General features: G+C 38.8%; 1 protein-coding gene across 1 annotated transcript in view; it reads right to left on the bottom strand.

Annotated features, from left to right (window-relative positions):
* The window catches only part of HCN1 (hyperpolarization activated cyclic nucleotide gated potassium channel 1), a 207,241-nt gene extending 181,728 nt beyond the window's left edge, over positions 1-25,513 (bottom strand). The window contains exons 1-2 of the mRNA XM_032096554.1: positions 25,011-25,513; positions 2,217-2,640 (exon numbers count right to left, since the gene is read on the bottom strand). Coding sequence (XP_031952445.1) covers positions 2,217-2,640; positions 25,011-25,384 — 798 coding nt within the window. The 5' untranslated portion in view covers positions 25,385-25,513. The remainder of the gene's footprint in view (positions 1-2,216; positions 2,641-25,010) is intronic.
* Positions 25,514-27,623: the final 2,110 nt, after the last annotated feature.

The following is a 27,623-nucleotide window of genomic DNA, read 5'->3' as shown; positions in this document are numbered from 1 at the left end:
TCCAAATACATATACTTTAGATTTATCTGCACCACATTTGAAACCAACATGTCAGCTCATACACAAACAGGCTCCAGTTCTGTGCCATAAACATTAGTCAATAGTTGCTCCTTGTTGTCCATGTGGAAACACACATATACAGAGAACATTAATATCAGCAGTAGTCTCACTGACTACCCCTGTGGGATAATCCAGTTATTTTTTCCCAATAATTCAGCAAATGTCATCCCTAATCAGTTTTTTTGTCTGTTTGTTTGTTTTAAAACATTAAGCTATTATAACACACATTTTCCATGGAGCCATATATGAAAATCTATTACCTTCTTTATTTCTGATCTCTGTAAAAAACTTAACAAAACAAACAAACCTACCTTTTTATTCTTTCACACATTTCATTTAGGATTTATCAGAGCCTGATTTTGGACTATGTATTTCTCTCTGCTCTTGCACGTGAGAATTTTTTTCAAAATCAGACAAGGAACTTTTTGCTGCTTTATTACAGTCTCAAAATAACCCCAAACAAACAAAAAAAAGCCTACCTTTAGATCCTCTTTTACTTTCCTGAGAACATATTTCACAAATTTTACTAGTGGAATTAAAGGTGAAGTTGCAGTCAAGCAGACATTAGCTAAAGAGAAACAGACCAAACAGCAACTATTGCTGATTTGGACCACATACTCTGGTCACTTTTAGTCCCATTTAGTGGCCAGTTCAACTATTTTTATTTAGGATACCTGATTACTGTTTGACAGCAGACAGAAGGGGAGGAAAAAGGGAATTCATTTCTCTGCCTGGTAGGCCTTTACAGTGGCAAGCTAATAACTCAAGCTGCCAGAAAATAATGTCATTGAATGCATTTCAGAAGGTCGTCTCTCTGTGAAGCACAGAGGAGACAAAAGCACAGCTTTATGGTAGAATTGAAAAATATGCCTAAACACTTGCCTTGGTTAAATTGAGCAAATCTACAGTGCTCTATTTCTGTGCAAAAACATCTTTCAGTGCTTTACAAAGAGGCAAAAAGAAGCAGATTTACCAAACAGAGTAATAAAAAATAATTTCAGGATCTTTTTGAGAAACTACTATAAATTTTTCTGACTTTTGATACTTAGCATCAAACAGCATCATGCCATTTAAAATTATAATCTGATTTTATTTGTGAGATGGCTCTGCTCTCAGGTTTCTCTTAAACCAGAAAGTGCATATTATACTGGAGATAACCAGCAGAAAAAGAACCAAAAATGATCCTTCCATCATTCCAAACCAAATCATCCTTCAATATTCATTTAAGTAAATAAATCTTTATCAAACAGGTAAATAAATTTATGCAAATCAATTTTAATACTGCTTCCATGATAATGCTCTACAAAAGAATTCTCTTTATGCTTACTGCAAGAAAGGTTTAGAAAACAGCAGTTATTTTTCCCATGGCTTTAGCACTTCTGTTTAAAACACATGATGATATTTAGAACTACAGAAATGAGGACAGGCAAGAAACAAAATGACTGAATCATAGTGGCATGTGCTAATGCATTGAACATTTCCTAGCCATAAGTATGCCAAATTGGAGAATGCCATAATTTCCTGGAAAGGTCACTATAACAAACTGACAGGCAGCATAACATCATGTCTGGAAACAGTGGAGTTGACAGTTTAGAAGGCAATGACTCAAAATTTGAACTGCCCATTTTTCATAAAGAAGGGCAGTATTTATTATATTCAGCCTACATACAGCGTTCAAACAATAAGCATGCCAGGAAATCTACTCAATGGTAAATGGCTTCAATTTCTCCTAAAACAGAAAAATATGAACAAGGGTTTTTTTAAGTTCTCCATGACTACAAGATTATTAATAAATTTAAGTGCGAGTCATCAAACTCCAATTCAGGTTTAGGTGGTTGTTAAAATTTCTAGCATTCCTTTCTAGAGCCTTACTCTGATATTTTGGACATTTGGTAACATCACTAGGAGTCCATTCATGCAAATTGTATTGATGGTGCCAAACATTTTTGGTCTCTGTCATTAGCAGAGAGAAGATGGTTACCCAGTGCTGCTTTTTTCCAAACAGGCCTTGCCAATAGCACGCATTTGTAATTACACCAGCTAGTGAGTAAAAGATGTATTACATTCTTGTTCTTGTGTAGCTCTTCACAGAGATTGACTAGTGTTGTGTAGGAATAAGATCTTAGTGAAAGATGTTATAACCATATAAATCTTACCTCTTCCCACTGGTGTATGTATCTAATCAGTCTTGAAAGGCGCAATAAACGTAACAGGCTGAGGATTTTTGTAAATCTCACAATACGAAGTGCTCTTGCTGTCTTGTAAACCTCTGAATCCATTCCTTTTTCTACAATGAGAAAGATATAATCCACTGGTATTGATGAGATGAAGTCAACCACAAACCAGCTTTTTAAGTAATTCATCTTAATGATTTTTGGGTCCAGTATTATTTCAGAGCTGTCTTCATTTACAGTCCCAGTTCTAAAATTCATGATCAAGTCCAATAGAAAAACAGTGTCTGATGCCACATTGAAAATAATCCATGGTGTTGTTGTTTGTTCTGTGAAGAATGTGATCCCGACTGGTATGATGACAAGGTTTCCAACCATCATTATGAGCATGATTAAATCCCAGTAAAACCTAGGAAAAAAGGAAGAAACAGAATGGTTGATATAACGTGGTAAAATATTACAAAATGGTCTCTATCATGCCACCCACTTCACCACCAGATTTTGTTATTACTAAGAAAATTCTCATTGTTTTAACTCACTCAGCATATTGATGGTCATTACAGACAAATTAATTAACACTTCATTATGTGCCTTTCTTCTTAAAAATATGCATCTAGAATAAAGGCAGTACTATGGCTTATCACTCCATGGTATATCACACACTGAAAGGTGTGCATGTGTGGCCCTGAGCAGACTTATCCAGACTTCTGTCAAAACCTCTTTGTGGTTTCATACAGATAAAACCAATGTCTTGTGCCAATCAGAAGTGCTTTAGCAATGCAACAGTTTTCCTAAGATTTCTGTCGAAGTGGAAAGCCAAATATCTGACAGATAATATATTAAATGTCAGTATCTCTTTGCAAATGTACTGATACCATTACAGTGCTGGAATAAAATTACAAGAAGAGGAAAAAAGCACTGAAGAAAAAAATAGAAACAATAATTAGATAACATAAAAACCTCCATCCACTTTTACAACCTTAACTGAACTTTCATGCATTTTTACAACCTCATAGTCTATCTTCTTTCAGAACTAGCCAAGAAATTTTAGAAAAAATAGTTGCAATTCGCATACTAATAGAAAGGGGTACTGCATTTCACCATTTTGCCTGGAAGGATCTAAAGGCTCCTCTGTAACATTGTCAGAATGCTAACCATGCTTGATACAATATGGTAGAGAGTCAGACTCATAACTTTAATATCTGTGATGGAAATGCTGAGTAAATGCACCCATTACACAGAATATCTATCCTGATGGAAGATTTCCAGGGGACAGTAGCATATAACAGATTTTAAGCAAATTATGATAAATCCTAAATATTAAATAGTCAAAGAAAACTATTCTTCTGCAGTAAAAGAACTGAAACGAAACTCAAGAAAGCCTGAACCCAATGCATAACCTCTTACTCTGCACAAGAATATAATCTGGTCAACTAAAACTGATTTGGAGAGGTACAGAAACCAATCAACAACAGTTGCCCATCGACTCATTGGACTTTCTAGAAGACTAGAGGCAGCAATGGCTCCACAACTATCTCTCTGCCCCACCCCTCTGTCACAGTGGGGCCTGGTGCAGGGGACATGTCACAGGCACACCACCAGTGTGTTACTTCAACGCTGACTTCCAGGCCACTTCCATCATACTAACACCAGCTTCCTGACATGAAACAAACATCCTCATCTTGGTAAAGGTTCATGGCAACCAGCAAAAATAACAGTTTAACTGGCCACCAAACATTTCAGAACCATGAGCCTAGCTCGTGCTAGACTTGCACAGAGAATATCGATTGTATTAGATTCAGAGATTGTTTCTTGTATTATCAAATGATCATAAAATCACAGAATGGTTTGGGCTGAAAGGGATGTTAAACATCATCCACTGCCAACCCCTGTGCCACACGCAGGGACACCTTCCACTAGAACGGGCTGCTCAGAGCTCCATCCAGCCTGGCCTTAAACACTTACAGGGATGGGGCATCCACAGCGTCTCTAGGAAAACAATGCAAGTGCCTCACCACCTTCACAATAAAAATCTTTCTGCAATATCTAATCTAAACCTCTTTCAGTTTGAAGCCATTCCACTTTGTCCTGTCACTACATGCCCTTGAAAATAGTCTATCCATCTTTCTTGTAGGCTCCCTTCAGGTACTAAAAGGACACAGTTAGGTCACACCGAAGCCCTTCCTTCTCCAGGCTGAACAATCCCAAAGATCTAGCTTTATGAATTCCCTTTTTCGACGTTTACCTTGGAAACAAATATTTCTATGTTTACAGAGTGCTGATCAGAGAATAGCAATTATTATCTGTAACTGCAAAACATGCTAAAGGAAAAGTAGCATAGGATTGATATTGGCATGAGAATTCCCAGTTTTAAAATTATTTATTTCAAGAGAAACCTGGAGAGATTAGATTTAACTACCATTTGAGAGAAGAGAGTAGTTGGCAACGTACATCTAACTGGTACTCAGAAACTGCATGAAATAGACTTTAAAAATAATTCCCTGTGTACCACAATGTGATTTGTGTCTTACACATTTTCAGTCTTGCAATAAATGTGAACAGTAACTGCTAAAAATGTTCCGTTTTATTCAGGCTGTATGTATTTTTCTTCAGCATGTGATAGTATTCCCCATATCTGGCAAAAATTTCCCAATTTCTCTTGTCTTTTTCAATTCATGTAATACTTCTCACTGTGCTAGATTCCTTGTCAGTAATCTAGAATTACCATACACAAGGAACCACTAAATTCATGCATCACTGCCACTGTGATCTATAAGTAAAATTACCACAAACACTTTTAAAATGCTATCAGCCAAAGTACTTCACAAAAGTCCTCTGGGAGAATAAACATCTTCAAGGAATCCTGAAAACCACTGGAAAACAAATTGGAAATAGTGACCTTGTATCTTTGTCTCACTCCTAAGCAAAGCATTGCTAATTTCAGATTGACCTTTACATTGCTCTAGCACAGGGAGCAGTTATGCAACAAAGGCTAACCAAAGCCACACAACAACCAGCCACCCAGCCAACATCAGAGATAATACAGAACCAGGTGTTTTTAACCTACGGTAATCTGCAGTTTAAAGGATCATCACATACTGTGATTATGCAAAAAAAACTGGTGTTCCTGATGTTGAATGTCAGCAAAAGTGGTAGCATCAGGGCTAAAATAATATTGAATGCTAAGGACTTTTGTATTTTGATTTTAGCCAACAATATATAAGCTGATTAGTTAGTAAGAAAAACCCTTACTATTTTTCATTTAGAAATGACTTGGACATTTTCTTTTAGGAAAATGTTTCCAAATGCCATTCTGTTGGCCACATTATATTTTATTTCAGGTGAGAAAAACTAGATGCAACTCCCTGTATTGCCCTTCTTTGAGCTGTGCAGAGAAAGTAATACAATACGTTCCTTGCCTACAGTTCAGAACATCCTACTATTCACATGACAAGAAGAAAGCTGTAAAGACTCACAAGACAATATAAGGAGCTGCCACTGACACACAAGATAGTCCTTTGTTTCAAACTACTTTTAGCATTATTTATATTTTTTTCATACTTCCCCTACCCCAGTGAGGATGGTTATGAATCTACAATTCACAATCTCAAGAGTTCCACATTTATATAAGGTATCATAAAATGCTGATGAAGAGCAAGGTTTTTATGACCTAAAATTTTCGAGAATGAGGAAAATAAGAAGGAGTCTGGGGGTAATGAGATCTTCCAAAGCTCAAAATGAGAAGCAAGGCCTGACCTTAGCCCCACAGCAAACAGCTATAGAGCTTATTTCTCAGCTGAAGCTAATTCAGTGAAGCTACTACTAGATGCCATTAACAGAGGGTGCAGAGGTCACCGCTGCACTGCACTGAACTACTCCTGAAGCTTTTTAAGTGCTTCTAAATGGCTCAGAGGTATATCACCTCTAGGCAAAAAAAAAAAAAAAAAAAAGTCTGTAAACCCCAATCTTAAGGCACACTTATTCACAGTTTTAAAAAGTTATTTTATACAGAAATATTAAAAAAAATACTAATTACTAGTTTGGAATCATCAAAACTAAATGGATTCATAGGCCTCTTTCAGTGATATTTTCACTCATAATTTATGTAGTATATTTTCAAAACTTACAGTAATAACAATGTTTTTTCAGCTCTGGAATACGGTGCTGAAGCGTTGGTGTTTTATTCACTGCCACAGGCTGTCCTGGATAGGATGAACAGCCTGTTCAAAATGAGTGCCTACCCAAGCAGCGATAAAGAATTACTTAGTATCAATTAATCACTGTTTGTATTCAACTTACTAACGTAAGACACTATGAATTCTAACAGGCATTTTATTTTCCACTTTATATCCCCAACTCAGAGAAAACTGAGTCTTAAGGAAAGAACTTTCATCTCTGAGTTAATTCAGTGCATTATTTGCTGTACATACAAATTCAGATTTGTTTGCTTTATTATTTCCTTTTTCTGCCCATCAACAGCAGAGTCTCAATTTCCTTGAATTAGCACAATTTGAGATATGATTATCCTTACGGGACACCCAAACTGAACCAGCAGAAGTTGTCAGTGGTCTCACAAACCGCACAGCAGAGCTAGCGGCATCTCTCAGGCACTGAGTGCTGTGACTGAAGGCTGCACAGTAGTCACGGCTTTGCTTAAATTTACATTTTCTGAGTTTCAAGAAAGATTGTAAAATTCTGATCTTTTATTAAAGAGAAGAAAATTGTATCAGTAAAACTTCAGGAAATTCAGTCATAAATACTCATCCACATTATAAACTGGAAGGCCATCAAAAAAGATACTAACTCAGATTGCTTTGTAAAATACTTTTGAAGCAAAGCCGGATGCATCATAGATTAGGTTTTCAGACCTCAGATACATCATGATTTCACTCTACACATTCAGAGAAATCAAGAACTGTAAAAAAACTTCACAAGCTTTCCTACAAAACTTGCTTATTCGTCAGCTAAATATGGTGATTGACTAGCAGATGCTCAGTGACATGAACACTGACTTTCCTTTTCACTTTTTTTTTTCGGTCTCACCTTCAAACACAGCTTTATTTCCTTTGCTTTCATGGATCACTGGTTCACCTAACAGAGGAATCGATGTCCTATACAAAACAAAATAATCTTGGTAGAAATAACAGTAATTTTGAATTTTATTGTACTGTATGGTAACAAACACTGAACTTGGTATTATCCATGTCAGAATTTGATTCTCATAGGACATGCTATCTTTCTCTGGTTGCGCAACTCTTACTACTCTTCTAGTAAAAGGGAACAAAGCTAGACATGCCTGAAAACATCTGCAAAACACAGATAATTACTGGGATGCATTGAAAAGGGCAGGAGAATGAAGAAGGGAGTGTTTTCTTCAGAGGACCCAATTCCTTTAATGATTGCAGAGGTGTCCCTGCCTGGAAACTTCCTGAAAAATCATCACTTTTTTTTTTTTACAGCCTTAAAATGAGGATATCCCCTTCTGCCCAGCTATCCATTTTCATTCTGCCCATCTGTTTCTCCCTTACACATACACACACCTAGAGGAAAACAAGCTACTTCTGGAAAAAAGGCATACAAATTAAATACTAAATTCATTCTATTTTAGCAAGAAATACTGCATTCAACATCCTCTATAGAGCAAACTCTGTTTAAATGTTGCAAATCCACAGTGGATTGCTTTGGTGATTTTGGCTGAGCAGCAATTCCTTTTTTATTTTAAAATTCCCAAACTTAGAATTCACTGTAATCTGTCTCTGTGACCATTATTAATACAAAGGCATTAAAATTACTAGTGGAGTGCCACTATGTTATGTTGGCCTGTTTTGCACGAGCAATCAGGTCACTTCTACAGTTGTGTCATCCTTCTGTATGGATAAAACTTTTCTCATCTGAATGTACCTCATTTTGCAAAGCTTTAAGAAGAAAAAACTTATGGGCTGGTATTTTGTTTTGCTTTTAAAGGATAAACTATTCTCCTGAAATTGTCGATCTAGGTTTTTTATGCTACTCTATTTCCACCTTGACAGCTTTAAGCTTATATTCAGTAAACACAACCAAGGAAACACTGCAAGGCTGAAATAAGAGTCTCTTTCATGGCTCACCTCTTTTGATTGCGAAGTGCACACTACAGTAGAATTCTAACAGTGTATCCTCCACACCAAGGGGTGATGCTGAAGGGCAGAAATATGATTAAGCGATACTTTCTCAGGTGAAAATTTCATCAACTTTTGCTACTCTTTTTTAATTTAAAGCATATCAAGCTTAATGAACATTCATTGACTTAGTGAGGTAACCTGCTGGAGCAGCAGAAAGGCTTTCTCTACCTGTCAGAGACTGGTCAGTCTGCGACAAGGCAGAGGCTGATGTTCTGAAAACTGTGTTTCCCTGATTGAAATAAGAGCAGTGCTGGACTTGGGAATCTTCCAGCTTAATGGTTTCATTCTGATGGAGACTAAAAGCGATTTAAAAAATAACCCAATAATGAAATTTTCAGACCACCAGGAATCTTAATTTGGTTTCAGAATAATACTGGAGTCCATTACTTCAAGGTTAGCCATATATACTTAAAAGATCCAATGTATGTCCCTTGCTGGCTTTTTTTTTTTTTAAATATTGATACAATTTCCTACCTCAAAGAGATAATAACAAAATTCAGCAATACTGTCTTCTTTTTTATATAATCACAGAATGTATCTAAAATTACAAACTTCCACAATTTCAAAAAGATATCATGATTTTTACCTGTTTAAACCCACTTAGCAGTGGCAATTTGCAATTTGTTGCACAGTTGTGATTCTATGCACAAGGCAGATGATTAGATAAATGCATCTCTCAGGGGACCTGATCAGAGCCCAGTGAAGCCAATGAACAGCAATTTACTACTTTCAAAAGTCCTTGGTTTCATAGTTTGGTTAGGTTTAAAGCTCAAGTGCTTCAAATACTAGAAAAGAAAATCACAGTACTGACCATGGAAGGGGACTACAAAACTAACTTACACAAATATATAATATATAATGTATGTATGTATGTATGTATGTATGTATGTAGTATTTTACATGCATTAATGAATTCAGTCTCAGATTTCTGAGAAATAAAGGTACAGTAAGGAGAAGTAAGGTTGCACTAACTGCGTGCATCAGGCAACATTTTGTGTAAGGGCTGTAACTGATTTGTATCAGTTTGATATTATCAGCCCTTAAACCAACTGAAAAGTGCCACATATAGGTTATCTAAGTGTCAGCAAATTTCTGTAGTAGATCACTGTAAAATACGCATTCATATTCTCAAATTAGAAATGACCACTTTAAAGGCATGAAAAAAAAGTTTGAAGGAGACAGATCTAAAAATATTTCAGCTGCAAAATAATCTTGTATCTCATGTTAGAACACTTGCATTAATTAAGAATTTTGTAGTGACAGTAATTTTAAGAGTGCCATTTAGAAACATGACATTTAGGATGCCTCCATACTAAAAATTCAGAGGCTTAGATTGGAAGAAGCCTTCTGTAATTTTTCTCAACAAAGAATCAAGTGAAAAGGAAGGTAGCTTCCCAACGCCCTTCCAAAAATTAGAAAGCCAGTCAGTATCATCTACTATTTTCCTTTAATAGATTTTTCTAACCAATTCAATTTCTCCATTATCAGTATAATCTTTAAGTTTCTGCTGATAGGGAAAATTCTGTTTTCTCTGCTTCAGAAAAAGAGATGATGGGGAAAATGTCATTCAGTAGCTATTGATAGATCTCAGGCATGGGGTCTGGTGAGGAGACTGGCCATGACCACCAAATGAGGTGGGACAATTAGTTTTTTTGCAATTAATACCTCTGACAAGAAAACCCAAAACCAAGGGCAGGATCATCAACTTGGATTTGACATATATACTACTACTAACAATTTTATTCTGATAATCAGAGGTGAAACTGGCTTTGTGTGTAGCTGTAAAATGATACAGTACATTTGGAAGAGCAGCTTCAAAGTAGGGCTTGGTGTATCATTTCTTCACAAAATGCACTGAAGGCAAGAATGGGCTCTATTTTCAAACCAAAGTAAAAAAAGAGCCAGTCTTCAAATTTCATGAAGGGAAAAATTAGAGATGTGAAAAAGTGTGAAAGAACTATAGATAGATATGAAACAAGCTGATGCACTCCCACATCATAAATGAAAACGAATATACATGACTGAATATTTACAGTCATTCTATGTATCTACACAGATGTGCAAGATTCTAATGCAAAACCAGGTAATCAAGATTGCATATGTATCTATCTATCTATATATATATATAGATATCAGGTTTAATTATTATTCTCTTTACAACTATTTATAGCCAACTTTTGGCTACATAGCCTATGTTTCCTTGAATATAAAAATAAGTACTGATATTTCAACCCTTTAAAATCAATGAAGGTACACTTAAGAAACAGTTCTTTTATTATAATCCAAGAATATCCCACTGCGGTAAATAATTTGCTTCAAATGATAATAAATCTAATTTATATTTTAAAAAATATATCAATAACTTGTTTGTTCTGAAAATAACATCAGATATTGATGAATCAGTGTTCAAATCAAAATTATCATTTTATTAATTTTTACTTATACTTCGATGAAAAAGATTCAAATATATTTCAGACAATTTTTAGACAAGCAAAGGAAAGAGAAAGATCAGGTCCATGGCAGAGCAACACGGTAAGTAATTAGGGTCACGTCACAAGCATCCTCCTTTCAAAAAACAACTAAATACCTCAAGCTTTCATCAACACCTGTGAACATCCATTGGACTTTCCTCATCCATGTGTAGGCAGCTGAGCCCAGGATCTCCCACACCTCAGGGAACTGACTTTCCCCAAGCCATACGGTGCCTCCTGAAGCAAGGTATGCTGCTGACATGTTCTCTTTCCCTAAACAAACATAAACTAGAGCAGGAACAAAACCTCGTTCCCAAGGAAGCCAACCACGAGACAGGAGAGGCGTTCTCAGTTCTGTGCTCCACCTAAGCAGAACAATTCTGAGAGGTGATATTGTTATTGGAAGTGTCCATACCAGAAGGGCTACACAAAGTAAATGTACAGGTTCAAATCCTCTCCAGCAGAGGAAGAAAATTATTCTGCATTTTCCACATCCATGATGAACAATTTTAATTCCTAAGCAGATAAAGGAGACATTTAGGAACGTACTCATAAACACTAAAAATTATATGATTATGGAATTGTTATTTTAGTAATTTTATTAACAGAACTAATCATATCAATTTATCTGAAACATCAACTAATTGAAAATACAGTGTGCACAACACCTAAGAAATGAAAGGAATAATCTTTCACAAGCTTGATTATACCTTTCTCCAGGGTATATTTATTATGAACACCTTTTTACAGGGGGATGCACCCCACTTTTCTAATTGCTCAGCTTGTATTCATATCTCTTTGCTAGCCATTTGCCTTCCACAGTATTTAAAGAGATGCAATGTTAATTTTAACATTTCTTTATAAATTCCCAATTTGAATACTGCACATCCCTGCGTTACCATCCTTTTGACAGCATAGCGCTCTGCCTGCATTGCCAAAACAAATCAGCACATTATGCAGCTAGACAGAGCAGTGATCAGATAGACCTAATATTCACTTGTTTAAAGCAAAAAGGAAAACCCAGAAGAACAAACAAAGTAAACAAGAAAGAGCATACATTATGCTCTGGTTACTGCCTAAGTAACCAAGCCCTTGTCAGCTCTGCCTCTGCCCCCCTCCTCGTCTTTTCGTGCTGTTTACCCCCTAACGCTCCAGCAAGCTCCATGAAAGCTGGGCTGAGCAAAGCCTCATGTGCAGCTGAGTCAAGGGTGGAGGTTTGAAATACAAACCAAGTTTCTGGGGATTTAAAATCCATTGCTGACATATATGAACACTGGTCAGTGTAATGGAATGAAATTGCTGAATGGCCGTTTTGCAATTTAATTTAATATAAGGAAATAGAGAGGCTTTTTGGTTTTTTTTAATGACATTACTTCAGTTATTCTTAAAAAAAGGAAACAAACAAATTCCTTCAAAAAAAACCCCAAAGCGGCACATGTGAACTCAAAATTTAAACGGTTTTGTGATCTGCAAGACAGGAGATAGCCCACAATATGAAGCATTCCAGGAGACGCCTTTACATGCATTGATGCTTTTTCTCCTTCCTGCGCACCTTTGCCAGAAGTACAGCAGGTCATTTCCACTGCTTGGTAGCAATTAAACATGAGGGCTTATTACATTTTATCACAGGTATATGCAATAATGACATGGATGGTCGAGATTCTAAAAACAGTATGTATTAAATTTACAAATTATGTGTTTAAAGCACTTACTGAATTACAGCAGATTATTTGCTTGAAATACATTTATTAAGTATTTTGTTTTAATTTAGTCATATGAAATGGCTATTGAGCCACTGGAAGATACACTTTACCAAGACCTAGATTAATTTAAAATTCTGTTCTATCTTCATTGAGACAGAATCATCCAAAGTGGGGTTGTTATACAAAATACATACACTAGATAAAAGTTTTTTCCTCCACGCTGCTTTTATTCATTTTTGTAAGAGAGCAAGTCACTTTAGGCATCAGAATAACATGTCAGCTTTTAGACTGAAAAATGAAAGATTGCTAAAGATATTAAGATTGGAAAATTTATTCAAACTTAACTACAGGCTTTGTTATATGCCTCACCTATAAATATTGAAGAAAAAAATATAAAAGGGAATTATTTAATAATCTACTTCTCCACTTTATATTTTGGTAGAGTGACTTTAGCAGATGACTTTGAAGTCTCTTCACACAAAAATTCTTTCTCCAGTCTTCAGGTCTTCAAACAAAACAGTCTGTATTCCTTAACAATGGGCTGGTCTTGACATCAGACACCCACTGCAGGTTAGGGGTTGCAGAGGGAAGTGTCTGCGCGCAAGTAAAGTTGCCTATAATTGTAGCCACTGATAAGCAGCTCTAAAATAAGTGCTCAAATAACTTTGGTCAGGGACCCACGACCTGAACTATAAACAACCACAAAAATACCAAGGAAGCTCTTTACTTCCATACTGATAGATGACTCTTGTTTTGACACAGCAAAACAAAATGAGCTGCCCTTTCCATGGTGAATAAAACACCAGATGTCCATCTTTATCTTCCATCCGTATTTACTCAAAATGCAGTTGTCTAAATATAATAAATAGGTTTCTGGCTTTCAGCAAATGAAAACATTTTACTTTGACGATCTCATAAGAGGTTTGAGCCACAAGCCAATATTCCTCAGAAAGACAAAATCTAATTTAGCCAAATATTTGTGTTTCATTTTTTTGGAGGACAGTGAGTTATGAACTAATCAAATGTGTTTAAACTAAAGATGTGTAATAATTAGAACTGCCAAATAGATATTAATAATTTATTGGTGGAGAACAGCAAGAAATTAAGAGTGAAAAATTATTAACAGAGCTTTTCGTCATAATCTTACAATATACATTCATCTGTAAATTGCAAATCAAAATATATAACACAACAAAAATGGAAGCTGAAACATTTTCACATTATTCTGACACACTTATTCTGCAAAAAGCACAGCACCCATGGACAACATTTTTTAAAAATCAGGTTTATCATTTTGGGCTCCTTATGACTGGAATTCTGAAAGATGTTCAGGCACAAAGTCCAGATGCTTACAAGTATCTAGGTCCTGAAATCCAAAGACAGATGGGCTCCTGACTTCCATCTCGGATCTTCATCTAACATCCTATAGATTTGCACACTGTGTGGAGCACTGGGTAAAACTGACACTTTCAAAGCCGTTCCAGAAATGGAAAAATTTGCACTGGAAACAGGAAACCAAGTTAAATATCATATTCCATTTGCTCATTTTGCCAGTGGCACAAAATCAGCGTGCACATTCAACACAGAGAAACTGCTATTCAGTGACACTTCACGGAATCACGAGTCAGTAGTCCCAGCAGGAACATCTGCCACCATTTTAGGCAGACTCATGGTACCTGCACTCCCAGGCTACAAAGCTAGTTCTCCTTCCCTGAAGCAAGTCTGAACTCTGTCGTGCTATGAGGAACAAGTGTGGGAGTGGAAGTTCACTGCAGCTCTCCCATCCCTTCCACAGGAAGATAAATTTGGTCTAGCCTGTGTAGAATGTAAAAGTTGGCTGCAGCTTAGAAATTACAGAAACAACCGTAGTCACATCGAGCAGTGCTCATACAGTCCTGGGGAATGAGGGGGATGGGGTGGAAATTGCAGAATAACACTGCCTGATTGTATAATATTGACAGAGTATTCCTCAGACCTGTCTCAATGAGAATCATCTCTTGACAGAAGAAAATTAGTGTGCATGTGAACAATAGAGCACAACATAAGGGCACACTATAGAAAACTCTAACTTCAGGAAACAAGAATAGGGAACAGTTTGAAGTGAAGCAAGAAATTTTAAACTCATGGTTAGTGCCTTTAAATAGCAATGTAAAACCAGAGACATTTAATTGGATTCAGTCACAATTTATGTTGTACTTAGTTCGTATCTACCTAATTAATACTTATATGAAATAATAAAATTATTACATACTGGATTTAATTATTTTCAGCACAAAAACCTTGAAATTGTTTTTGGGCTTCTTCTTCCATTACAGAGACATGAACCATCATAATAAATTCACTACTTCAAAAAATAAACAGTAAGAACATGTTCAAATCCTGCTGAACTTTTCAACACCCAGCAGTATATCACTGGATTTAATATTCTGTTCCAAATTTCAAAACCACATTTAATTTAGCAAAAACAAGTATTTCATATAATACTGACAGAATGCATGCAATTAAAAGTCTGTTTGGTCATGTGGGCACCTCATGGTTAGGTTACTCATCTCTCACTTTTCCCACACATTCAACGTCTACTGCTTAATAAGCCATCAGATTTCAGACATTTTCAATTCTGACCCTTTTTAAACACTCTGATAGATTGCCTACCATCTGGCAGTGCTTACTCTTGGTACCACACTCCCTTTGCATTACAAAACCGTGCTTCTGATAATTATATCTTTAATGTGGTAGATGTATGCAACACTTGAATTCCCATGCTGGCAATATACAAGCTGAAGGGACAATTTCGGCAAAGTGTCTGTGTAGCAATGTATGGTAACAGTATGTTCAACTTCATCACGCTGCAGTTCTCAACAGAAAGCTGCTAACCTGTCCAAGTCAAGGGAAATGGAAAATATACACACAATTTTTTTTTTTTTTAATTACTACAAAGAATTTTGAAAACTGCAAGAGATTATGAAGAATACCTAAACTAACTTCTCCCTGCTAGAGATTATGAAGAATACCTAAACTAACTTCTCCCTGCTAGTTTAAACAAACAGCTCAGTATCTTCTAGCTAACAGACTAAGAATGGAAAACTACACAGCAGAACAAACAATTGAAAAAAAACCAACAAAAAAAATTTCATCTTTTCCATTTATTTAAAGGAATGCATTATATATTCAGAAAGAGATGTAGGAGGAAGAAGACAGAATGAGGGGAAAAAAGGAAGTTGCTTCCAAATACTCTCCAGGGACTACATCCCAGTGCTCCTACAAACTTTTGAATGCAAGTTGCCTATAGCATGATTTCACTACCTGAAAATTAGACCACAAGAAATGCTACAAATAAAACAAAAAGCAGGATTCAGTACTCAGGCAGTCACCTAGATAACAGTTTCCATGAACACTGGGCACACAGCTCTGAAAAACAGCTCATAAGAACACTTGGTAAAGTGGGTATATGAAAAAGTGCCCAATTAACAACTGACATTTGATGTATATTCTTGATTTATTTTGCTACTTTTGTTTTGTTTCCAAGTTTAAATCTACCAGACTAATCCCAAACTGGAAAAGCAATTCTTGGTGTTACTACTGGGCTTGTCTGGCACTAAAGACAAGGTGAACCAGAGTGACAGACAAGCCTGGCTGTTACCTTCACTGAAAAATCAAGTGCAAACAAGCCCATATGCAGCCATCCCAGGGATCCTGTAGCCCAGGATGTGTTTGGGGATCCCAGAAGCTTGCAAGTGTCTATTGCCATAAGATGTTTAGGGGGTAGTAGTACCTGCTACTGGTTTCACAGCAATTTCTCTACCAGACAGAAATTATAAGTCCTCCTGGAATGAACAGCTAGACAGAAATCATTCAAGAGCCTGATGGAAAACCTCTCACCAGCCATGTAAAAGCTTAATTGCATTTCTATGGTTTTGTAGCCATGCTTTTATTTCATCTCCTGGGTAGACCTGCATAAATTTTACTCCTATGTATCCTACAAAAGTTCTGTGTATTTTCCACAGCTTTTCCCCAGAAAAAGATAGAGCAATCATTTATTATGGAGGTCTCATGTCATATTACTCTAAATTTACTGCAATCCACATATTTGCATTAAGGTCAGATTGTATCAGCACCCTGCTGTCACTGCTGCAGTCATGCCATGAAGAGAGGTGCTTCTTGGAGGATCTGATAAATTACTGTAAGAGACAACAGAAACGGCTAAAGAAACATCAATATTTCCACACCTTAGTCTACTGATATAAGAGGAAAAATACCTGGAGGCAACCAGAGTACAACATATACAGAATCAGAAGATTTGGTATCATGAGGGCACAATCTATTTCTGTGGGGCTCTTTATATAGTGGAGCTTTTGTGCAAATATAAGATTCAGTGATTTTCAGACTGAGAATTGGATGAAAAAGAGTAATATTACTTAAACCACCCTCCCAGCATTAAAAACAATTTTTATGTATACTGGCTATTTTAAAGCAATTTAAAAAAAACCAAAACACTCAAAAAAAATACGCCCCACCCCCCCCCCCCCAAAAACCAACATAGCTTTGACTGTGAGCATAAAACAAACCATGCTTTTTCAGCTGAAAATGAAATATCTTAATAAGATTTTTAATAAATATTACATTCGTAGAGATAGAAACTTAAGAGTAGTAGCACACTAAATTCCAATAGTGTAGCAAATTATTTATTAAATGACATGGTAAATTAGAAAATATATACACATAAACAACATAGAAGACAATCAAGATATCCTACTCTCATCTATGTAATGTAACTTCAGTTTTGGGAACTTCACTGGCAAAAATGAAAATGGCTTTGGGGTTAGTTTGGGGTTTTTTCAAATATGTAATGGAAACAGTATGCAGCTCTTTTGTAATTAAATGAACATTTTCTGAACATAAGTTTATTCCAGACTTATTCCAGTTGCATTGCACTAGAAGGCAATAAGATTATTGAAAAATACCACGCAGGTCACCTGAATCTCACTATCATCAGATTAAAAGATATTAACAGGGATTTTATAGAAGCTAAATGACAGTGTCCTTGAGGTAGTACTGACATTGACTCCAGCTGATACACTTTTTGGTCATTAACATACCTTACTATGTGTCTAGAACAAGCTCTCCAATAATTAGAGCTGAATACACTATGATTTTTAAAATTAAATCATGCCTTTGGGAAAGAATCAGGAAATAGACAGCTAAAGGACTTTCAAGCAATTAACGAGAACTGTACTGTCAGGTTAAAAATTTAATGTTGCAAAGTAGGTTAAAAGTTTCCTCTCCCAAAAAGAAAATGGATATTGACATAGAAAACAGTTCTCAGGCATGCTGTTGAGTGAAAGCAAAAGTGAGAATGGATACCTCTTACTTATGATCAAATTAAGTACATTTCTTTTCAATTTTTCATATTCTACACTCGTCCCTAAAAATAGGTTTTTGCCTTCTTATACCTTCAAATTGAACCTCTCAAAAAAGCTGACAAAGTTTAATTAAATATTACAGTGCCACAGATCTTAGATAGGTAGGCAGAAATGCAGTACTAAGGACTCATACTTTTTAGGTGACCTCTAAATTCATACATCTCTATTTCTGCTACTCCAGGCTGAATGATCAGAAACTGAGCCACTCAAATTTTAGCTGCATTATATAAACTACACACATACACACACAAGAAAGCCTAAGCAACTTATCAAATCCTATGCATCTTTCATTCAGCTGTTGTAGTCACCAAACCCCCAATCAAATCGTAAATCTAGACCTTTATGTATTAGTTGATGTTTTTATACAGTATTCCAATTCACAGTTCCCTTCATGTACCCAAGTCTGAGAAACCTAAGATGAAGAAAAAACTTTTATTGACTCAATTATAAGCATTGCTTATTTTGGTGAGCTAACAAATACAGTCCCAGAACACATTTTGCAATGTGTAGCCATGCTAAAACAATCAACTGGAATACCAGAATCAGTACCTTTTCCCCACAGGCCCAAGCACCACGATGATCTTATGAGATCCAATTTTTGGTAAGTGTACATACGATGTATGGACATAGGTCATACTTATCAAGCACTTTTTCTCATTGCTGTCAAAACAAAAACATCAGAAAACTGAAGAGGAAGTCTCACAATGTTGACTGATCCAGGTTAAATTTTAAAGATTCACATGTAACGTCCCCAAAATATCATCTTTGACTTACATGTTATGGAATTACTCACAGGAATTCTGTAACATTTGGGGTTTATTTTATTTTGTTGTGGTTTCTTTTTAAACATTTCTCAAAATCATGACAAAAATATTTGCCTTTATTTAGATCATGTAAAAGGTAAACATGGCAAAATTAAGCATCTTGCAGGAAAAAAAAAGTACTTTTGTACTTATTCATAGGTGCTGCAAGTGATCGTTGAAATGTCCCAAGTTAAATTAAAAGTAACTCAGAGAATTGAGGAACTATTTGAGTTACACTTGTTCAGCTCTTTCTCTCCTCTAAACTTTATTCAATGTTAAAGTAACATGACAAAAATGTGAAAGAAAATGCAGTGAATAGACTTATTCCAGAACTAGAATGAACATAATGAAAACTGGAAAATGTTCAACATGTAAGTGAGCTCAAACTATGCATTAGTATTCTATATATCTAGAGACAGAAGGATGTCTTATTAATAAAATTAATCACTTTGCTTGAACAAACAAGGGCATACGGCTTCCCACATGCCCTAGAGGTCTGGAAGGCGAGTGGCTGCTGCACCAACCTTAGATGGACTCCACTGCCTTGCCTTAGTAGCTCTTGAAGAAAATCTCAAAGAAGACAAGAGTACATGGCCCTCATGAGTCCAAAAGCACAAAATGCACCTCTCTATCTCCATTTTCTCTCACACATCCCTGCTTACAAGTGGTGCAAAAAGAAATGTCAGTAGCTAGCTTTAGTCAACTAGATTTCATAACAAATGAATCTGTGCTAACCAATGATGAGACATTATTCAGTATGAAAAATAATAGGAACTGGAGATGAAAAACAACCTAATGCATTTCTGGCCTATATTTCACATCAGAATATTTCCAATAGAACATTTTGTTGCTTATTTTTGGTCCTGCATCCTAAATGTCTAGTTTAGATATTTGTTGCTACAATTCCACTCCATTATTTCTATGTAATTTCCTTCCACTTTGTAACATCCATTTATGCATTTGAGGACCATTACTGTATTTCTCTTCAGCTTGCCTTTATGAGACTTGCATTTTACCTGGGGAACTATTATGAAGCTTAATATATAACTTGATGTCAGAGAGAATTTTCAAATATTATAATTGCATTATTTAGATTAATGCTACAATTCTGTCATTTTATTTTTTTAGGGCATTTACAGAAGTAAAGGGCAAAAATTGTTGGAAAGCAGCAAATAAAAAATCAAGCACAAGATTAATAATCTTTTTAATACTAAATGGTTCTCTATGTTTAGCCACATGCAAGGACTGAACATAGTGACATGATAATCAGTTTATTAGTGAATTCAGAAGTATCAATTCTGCAATAGAGTCTCATGACAAATACTGAGCAACAAGAAATTACTACCATGAGAATACAAAACTGTGGCCATTTCATATTCCAGCACTACCAGTGATATAATGTATCCATTAAAGCCCACACTAATTTGTATCTCAACTATTTAGTACAGACCAACATGATTTATGTCTTTCGTTTTGAAGACATATACCTCTATCATTTACATTTAAGTCTGATACAATACATTCTGTCTTCATTGCATATAGCACTACCTTCCAACTCTACTGCTCTATATAAACCAAAGTATGTAACAGCTCACAAAAACATAAATCTCATTAGCTTCAAGAGAGATATTAAAAACGTGACAAAAGAGAAGGACAAAGTGCTTACCCTAAGCTTCTTAAGATACAACTTAAGATAGGTATAACACGCAGAGTGAAGACTGGTCCCAAAGAACAGGTTTTGAACCAACGCATGCATGAATTCTAGAAATGTGATTTCAAGCTGCACATATAACATGCACAGTCTATCATGCTCGTGATCAAAGACAGGTTAAAAAGATAGGTGAAAATTAAAAAGCAAATTGATTCATAACGCAAATATAAGTTCAAATGTTTTAAAAAAAGGATCATTAACAAAGGCCATGAGTCACACTAAACCATGGCAATTTTGACTTACAGTTTGGCACACACTTGAAAATTGAAGCTGTACATGTGTATGGCAACATGGACGGGTTGCATAAAACTGCACAATATAATAAAATGGCTTTGAATAGAGACAGATGAAAATTCTTCTGTAACTACCCAGACATACAAATGCAAATATTGTCTTTATCCTGATTAAAACTTGTTGAAACCTGGCATTAAATTACTTGCAAGGTATTACCAATAGGGCCTTCAATGATTTATAAAGATTTATAGGATAAACCTCAAACATTCACATGATGCCTTAAATGTTTAAAAAAAAAAAGGTTTAGAAACTGGAACAGCACACAAGCTAAAAAAAAATCCAGAAAACCTTTACTATTCACTATGCTCTTAAATTTTCTGTTCAAGTTTTAGAAATAATTCTGATTTTACTTTACTCTTATCATTAAAATAAGGTTTTGAGTTTCTTGGATAAATGAGAAGTTACCCACAGAGACAAAATGTCAATAATTTTTTTCCCTATTGTTTCCAATTAGTTTATACTTTGTATTCATCTACACAGAGAAAAAAAAACCCTTCAGCACTGCCTGCACTGCACCTGTTTACCTGCTTCTCTGACAGACAACACCACATTACAGTCTTACTTCACTTCATCTTGAAGCCAGTTAAAATTTTTGTCCTCACTTCCAAAGAAAGGCTGTTCCCAAACATGAAGCTGACTGTAACCATCAGAGTGTGAAGGCTACATTTACGCATACACGTATTATTTCCATTCAGTCTGTCTCATGCATTGCTATTTCTGGTCAAAAGATGCCACTCTGGCAGTAACTCTGTTTTCTTTATAGATTGCTGACTACATGCCCCATCCAATGTGGTAATAAACCCAAGATTTCCTTGACAGCGTGGGTTTCTCTGTGGGGCCACAGACAGGGAGGGCGGGAAGGACATGCTACAGGGCTGGACAAGCAGCCCAGGCACATGCAAGCAAGCCCTCTGAACATTAAAGAAACTCCTGACATGACAAAGGACATGAAGTAATTAATCATCTAAAAACCATCCACGTACATTTCCATTAATAGCAGAAGGCCATGACATATAAAAGTCACCCAAAGCCCATGTCCACCACAAATCTACGAAATAAATGAAATGCGTGTGGCAGCGGCAGAACCATGGGCAGTTGCTCCCATCTCCTATTGGCTTTGTCCTGCTCTCATCCAGTGGCTGCAAGGCCATAGGGCTGGACCAGTGATGCTCTCCAGCAGGCTCATTCCTCCACATGGGAGAAGGGACAGCCAGAGGGACTCAGTATCTCACAGAATGCACACAGGACTTAAGTAAACTCTGACTGATTAACTCATTTTTGTGACTCATGCTATTACACAGAATTCTTGTCCAACTTTAGAGATACAGTAATCACAGCTGCAAAGAGACAAACAGAGGCCTTGTGCTGGGTTTGATGTGCATTAGGTGCTCAGTTTATGTAACAGCTTCCAAATTGCACATTAACCTCAGAAGACTGGGAAAAGACAACCAGGATTAAAATGGTCCCCTTGTGGAAAAATTATGTAATACTTATTGAATTTAATCCTCCAAGGGTGTATTTGCCCGATGAAGAGACAATTCTTCCCTGAAACACAAGCAGGATGGAGAGCCATAAAACTAAAGACCAAGCCCCACAAGGCTGCAAGTAACTAATTAATTCACAGAGCACCGAGTTTAGAGACACAGCTTCCACACTCTGTTCATACTAAAACAAGGGGCAGGAGGGCACCGGGATGCTGCCCACTCCTCCAAACACCAAAACAAAATACCACTTGGTGTAGATAAATATACTGTTTTACAAATAAAAATGAGAATGAGATCAAGAAATACAACCAAATACATCAAACTATCCCAGGAAATGCATACAAACATGCAGAACTAGGGAAAAAAAAAGAGTCCGCAGGAGCTTATACCAGAATTTCCCACATTTTACATGGTTAATCCAGTATTTTCTTAAGTGTGCCTGTATTTAAAGTTCACTGGGATTTCTATTTTCATACATGCCACAAATACCCTAATAAGAGCTGCATCTACAAATGCACTATACATCTTCTCATTTGAATACCATAAAATACTCAGCTTTCTACTTTTTTCTTGTTATTTAGGTAGAAAATTTAGTTCTTTCCCCTGATGGTAGAAACATCAACACAGTAGCTTGGGAATACCCGTGTCTCTTTGGATGTTTTAAGGCTTGTCTACACACAAGCATTACATTGTTACAAATAACACGCAAAAAAAAACCAAGGCAACTCCATCCTTACATATGCATTTATTCTGGTACAGAGACACTGTTAGATGGGGCTTAAAAGCTCTGTCGTAATTCCCAAATAAGAAGGTGAATATACTGTATAGTACAATTTCTTCACACATTTCGCACTGCCACCCAAGAAGAGTTGTACCACTATACAGCTGCAATTATTTCGGGAAAAACAACACACACATCTCATATTTTTCATTGAAACAGTCCTATTGGCTAAAAAATTGGGTCTGGAGCAGGCCACACCATCCCAATACTAATGAAAGACTAAGAACTTTATTCAAAAACCAAGCACTCTAATAAAATAAAAACTTTTTAAAAAGCACCAGAAAATACCAGTTAATTTAAGAATATGCAGACAACAGGCCTGAAAAGGATGCATTGTTGTTTACTCCTGTTGCAAAAACTAGGGAAACATATGCTATGATCTCTAAACCTTCCCACTCGAAGAATTAGGACCGAATTAGAAGATACTTCTGTAATGAAACAGAATGTACATGCTTATCACCTATTTCACAGAACAGCTTAAAAAGTTACATGCTGCAAAATATGACAAATGAGCTCCTATTGCCCAAAAAATTGTTTGGGTGTGCACCTCACTCAGAAACCAAGCTTACAAGAGAACAAGGAAAATTATTCACAAGAATAACCTCATTCATTTCAACAGAATCCTCACGTGAATGAAGTTCATACACACACATGCACACACATGGGTAAGGAAGAGGCTATCAGACCCCCCTAATACCCTATGCATGGTACCACAGCACCAGATGTGACCTGCTGCATCCCTCTCTAGCTGGTAGAAAGGGAGTGGGTGCTTGGCTCTCTCCCCACTTAATGCACCCGCTAATGCAGCTGTGCTGACATGCAAGGGGGGAAAAGGTCCAGGAGAAGAAGGAGAGCAGTTTATTGCCTTCAGGGAACCAGGAAAACAAGCAGGGATTTGAAGAATGATTTCAAGTCATAACTGAGTGCTGCCGTGCTCCTCCACTCCTGCAGCTGTACTGCTCTCAGGCTTAACTGCAAGGTGCTAGCACAGCTCATTGTGAAACACCTCACTCCAAACAGTCCCGCAGAAACTTGGACTTTGGAAGTATTTCCTCCTGTTCCTACTGAAAGAATGTTCTGTTTAACCCAGTTTTTTCTTAGAAGATCCATGTAACTATTGAAAATTCTGGATTTTCTTTTTTTTAAACACAGTCTCCACTGCAATTCACTTATTGTATAGACGCAGGTTGTTCAATTAAAGCTGTTGATTAAATACACTTAACGGCATCAATAGTTCCTCAGAAAATATCATAGAAAGTGTTACATTTATAAAGGCAAACAGCCAGCTGGCGTAAATAATCAAGTGAAATAATCTTACACTTTAAATGTAATTTTAAAGGGAAATATAACTTCTAGGGCATTTATTTGCACTGCTTGCTTGCTGTATGAATATTCTAATCCTGCATCCATGCAGCTTACTGTGAAAGCAATGCTAATTTGCCATCACATTTACCTGTCTCCCTATGAAAACATAGTTTCCCACACATCACCTGGATAAACTTATTTTACTGTAACTCTGACAGACACGCTTCCTTCTCGCAACCCCTGGAACAAGTGTTTACACCGGGTGCTCAGGGAAGGGCACACGTGCGCCGACACCGGGATTTTATTGATGCTGGTGCAGCTGTGTAACCCCGCGGGCGGGCGAGCTCTCATCCCCCCGGGGCAGAGTCGTGCCCGACGGCCCGCGGCCCCGCGGCGCAGACAGACCGGGACGGGGGGATGGAGAGCCATAAGCTCAGCATCCTACCTCGGGGGCTGCGGGCGGTGCCCCGGCCGGCGCGGGGCCTGCGGGGCCGTCCCGGGTGCAGCACGCTGGAGAGCGCCGGGCCGAGCCCCGGCAGCCCCGGCCCCGGCCCCGCCGCCCGGTCCGGCGCCCGCCGAAGTTTGAGCCGGGCGAGGTGCGAGGCGGCGGGGCCACCCCTCTCTCGCCCGCCGCGAGCCCCGCGCTCACCTGAAGTCGCTGTAGGGGTGGATGATCCAGAACCCCGCAGTTTTAACCCTTTCCTGCTCCTTCTCCACCGCCTTCTGGCTGCCGAACATGCGGAGGGAGAATTTGTTGACCCCCGGCTGCAGCATGGAGGTGAACTGCCGCTGCATGAAGCCGTACTGCCGCCGGGGTCCCTCGGCATCCTCGAAGCCCACCACGGGCTCCTCGCCCCCGCCGCCGTCCACTTTGAAGCACACCGAGTTGCCATGCTCCTTCACGCCGCCGCTGCCGGGGCTGCTCTGGGCTTTCTCCGCCGAGGCCGCCGGCTTAGCTGGGAAGGAGTTAGCGCTGCCATCGTCCCGGCTGCCGGCGGAGGAGCTGAGCTTTCCAGCCTCCATGCTGCGGGGCGGGCGCACGCCAGCCGCGGGAGAGCGCGGGGAAGCCTCGCCGCCACCGGTGCCCTTCAGCGGCGCGGCTGGGCTGTGCCGGCCTGGGCTGGGCTGGGCTGGGCTGGGCTGTGCCGCCCTGGGCTGGGCTGGGCTGGGCAGAGCTCCGCGCCGCCGCGCCGCCCGGCACCAGCAGCGCCGCCGGCTCGGAGCGCGCTCCGCGCAGGGCGGGCACCGCCGCCCCTCGCCCGCCCCCTGCCGGCGGCCCCGCTCCGCCTGACTTTGAGCGCCCGGAGTCCTTGAGGGGCCGCGCGCCCGGGCGGGGAGCGGCGGAGGGAGGGAGGGAGGAGCCGGGGCCAGCGGAGACGGGGGCAGCGGAGAGGGGCTCCGGGGCGCCCTGCCCGCGTCTCCACAGGAGCACAGGAACACGCGTGGGTGGATGTTTCACCCTGGGCGAAGCAAGGGGCAAGGCGTGGGGTGGTAGGGTGCCTGTACAGCCCGAGCGAGAGACAGTGGCTGGGAGTGATGAAGTGGGGCGTTCCCACGGGCTCGGCGGTCCCTTGGGAAGCTTCTGTTGCTCCTCATGGAGCAGGCGGATTGGGAGAGAGCAAGAGGCGGGGGTCTGCCTGGCCGTGGGGTCGAGGGGCGGCACTGGAAGTCGCGGAGGCGTTTTGGCTTCATCCCGCTCATAGTGCAGTGTTTGTCCGACAGAGGGGACGATCGGTGGAGTGTGAGTGAGCAGGGAAGGCCGGCTGTTCAGTGGCATTCCTTTTCACACACGAAGCACACCGGTCCCGTTAAGACAGTCCCGCCAAGCGGCTCTCCCTTGTCCCTTAGCTTGAGCGGACTGAAAACAGGGCCGAGCGCATGAGCGTAGGGCACACGACAGGTGAGATGCTGGGGGCACGGCTGGACCACGAGGGGATGCAATTCCCATCAGGAGGGCTGTGCTGCCACGGGCACGTGCCTGTTCTTCCTGAAAGGCGTAAAATGGCAGGTGCACCCGAGTGCCTAGTCAACCTTTTCGCGTATGCCAAGAGGTGATTCGGCCTTTGTTTGTATGTCAGTAGGAAACTGTAGTCCACATTTAGTTTGCTCCACTTGACATTTAAGTACATAAATTACAGTTTAGAAGCCTCCAGGAGGCAGAGAAAAAGCTGTTGGACAGAAAGGAAAGGGTAGGTATTTCCAGCTCCCAGTACTCTACGTACACTCAAAGGAAATAGGGTATATATTGCCTTCAGTATCTCTACATGCATTGTCCTAATGATTGCAAATTGTATTTGGGGAGCTGTGGGGTAAGGTAGGAGCTGAGAGAGCAAATGGTAAGAAACTGTTTACAAACCATGAGCAAGGAGGAAGGCCTTGGTCTGTTTCGAAAAATGAAAGATGCTGATACTTGCCCCAAAAGCTGTGAGTTTGTCTGGGTTACAGAATGATGGAGAACCAATATCTGCAGATATTAGTACAGGAGCTTTAGCATAATGTCTGCCTGCAAAAACAGATATTACAGCATATAAATGTAGGTCCTGGCCTTCCATTTAGAATAGGTTTGACATAGGTTTGTTTTTCACACATTCTCAACACATTTTTCATTTTGCACATTAAAAGTAGAGTAGGAAAGAATTAGTAAAGCCTTGCAAGCTTGACTCTGGTACTTTCAATGGTATTTTCCACTTCATTTTTACACACTTTGTCCTTCACACAACAGATGCTTAAATATGGGAAAGAAACAGATGTGCAAATCTGCACACCACTGTTCGCAGTGTCAATCAGGTGCATTGGGAAGGTGTATTTCAAAATGGGATCTGAGGGCTTTCCTCAGCAATTGCAGCTCTAGCAGAATGTTTATGCCTAGTGCACTCAAACATACGAGGTTCTGTTGATGTTAAGGTCTTTAGTGTGGAAGATGTTAACATCATGCTAGTGTGGAAGAAGGTGGCAAGTACAGATGCACCAGGATGGATTGCTGAAGGCTGGGCAGTGTCCAGCATAGGAAGGAATATGCTTGTAGCATGATTGGTTGAGGGCTGACACACATAAACCTTCCCCATCTGGAGTGATACTTTTCTGTAGGATTTTATCCTAAAACAGTGAAGAGTGTGTGCACAGCTGCTAATGGCTCATGCACAGCTGCTGATAGACAAAAACCTCTTAGTATTTTATCCCCAGATGATGTCCGCCTCCTTCCCTCATCCAATGTCTGTCACCAAACGATAATTAAAAAGTAAGAAATTATTACTTTTTGCAG

Source organism: Corvus moneduloides, chromosome Z, assembly GCF_009650955.1.
Source record: "Corvus moneduloides isolate bCorMon1 chromosome Z, bCorMon1.pri, whole genome shotgun sequence".
Taxonomy (NCBI): domain Eukaryota; kingdom Metazoa; phylum Chordata; class Aves; order Passeriformes; family Corvidae; genus Corvus; species Corvus moneduloides.
The sequence above is the reverse complement of the archived record's forward strand: the minus strand, read 5'-3'. Positions and strand labels throughout refer to the sequence as shown.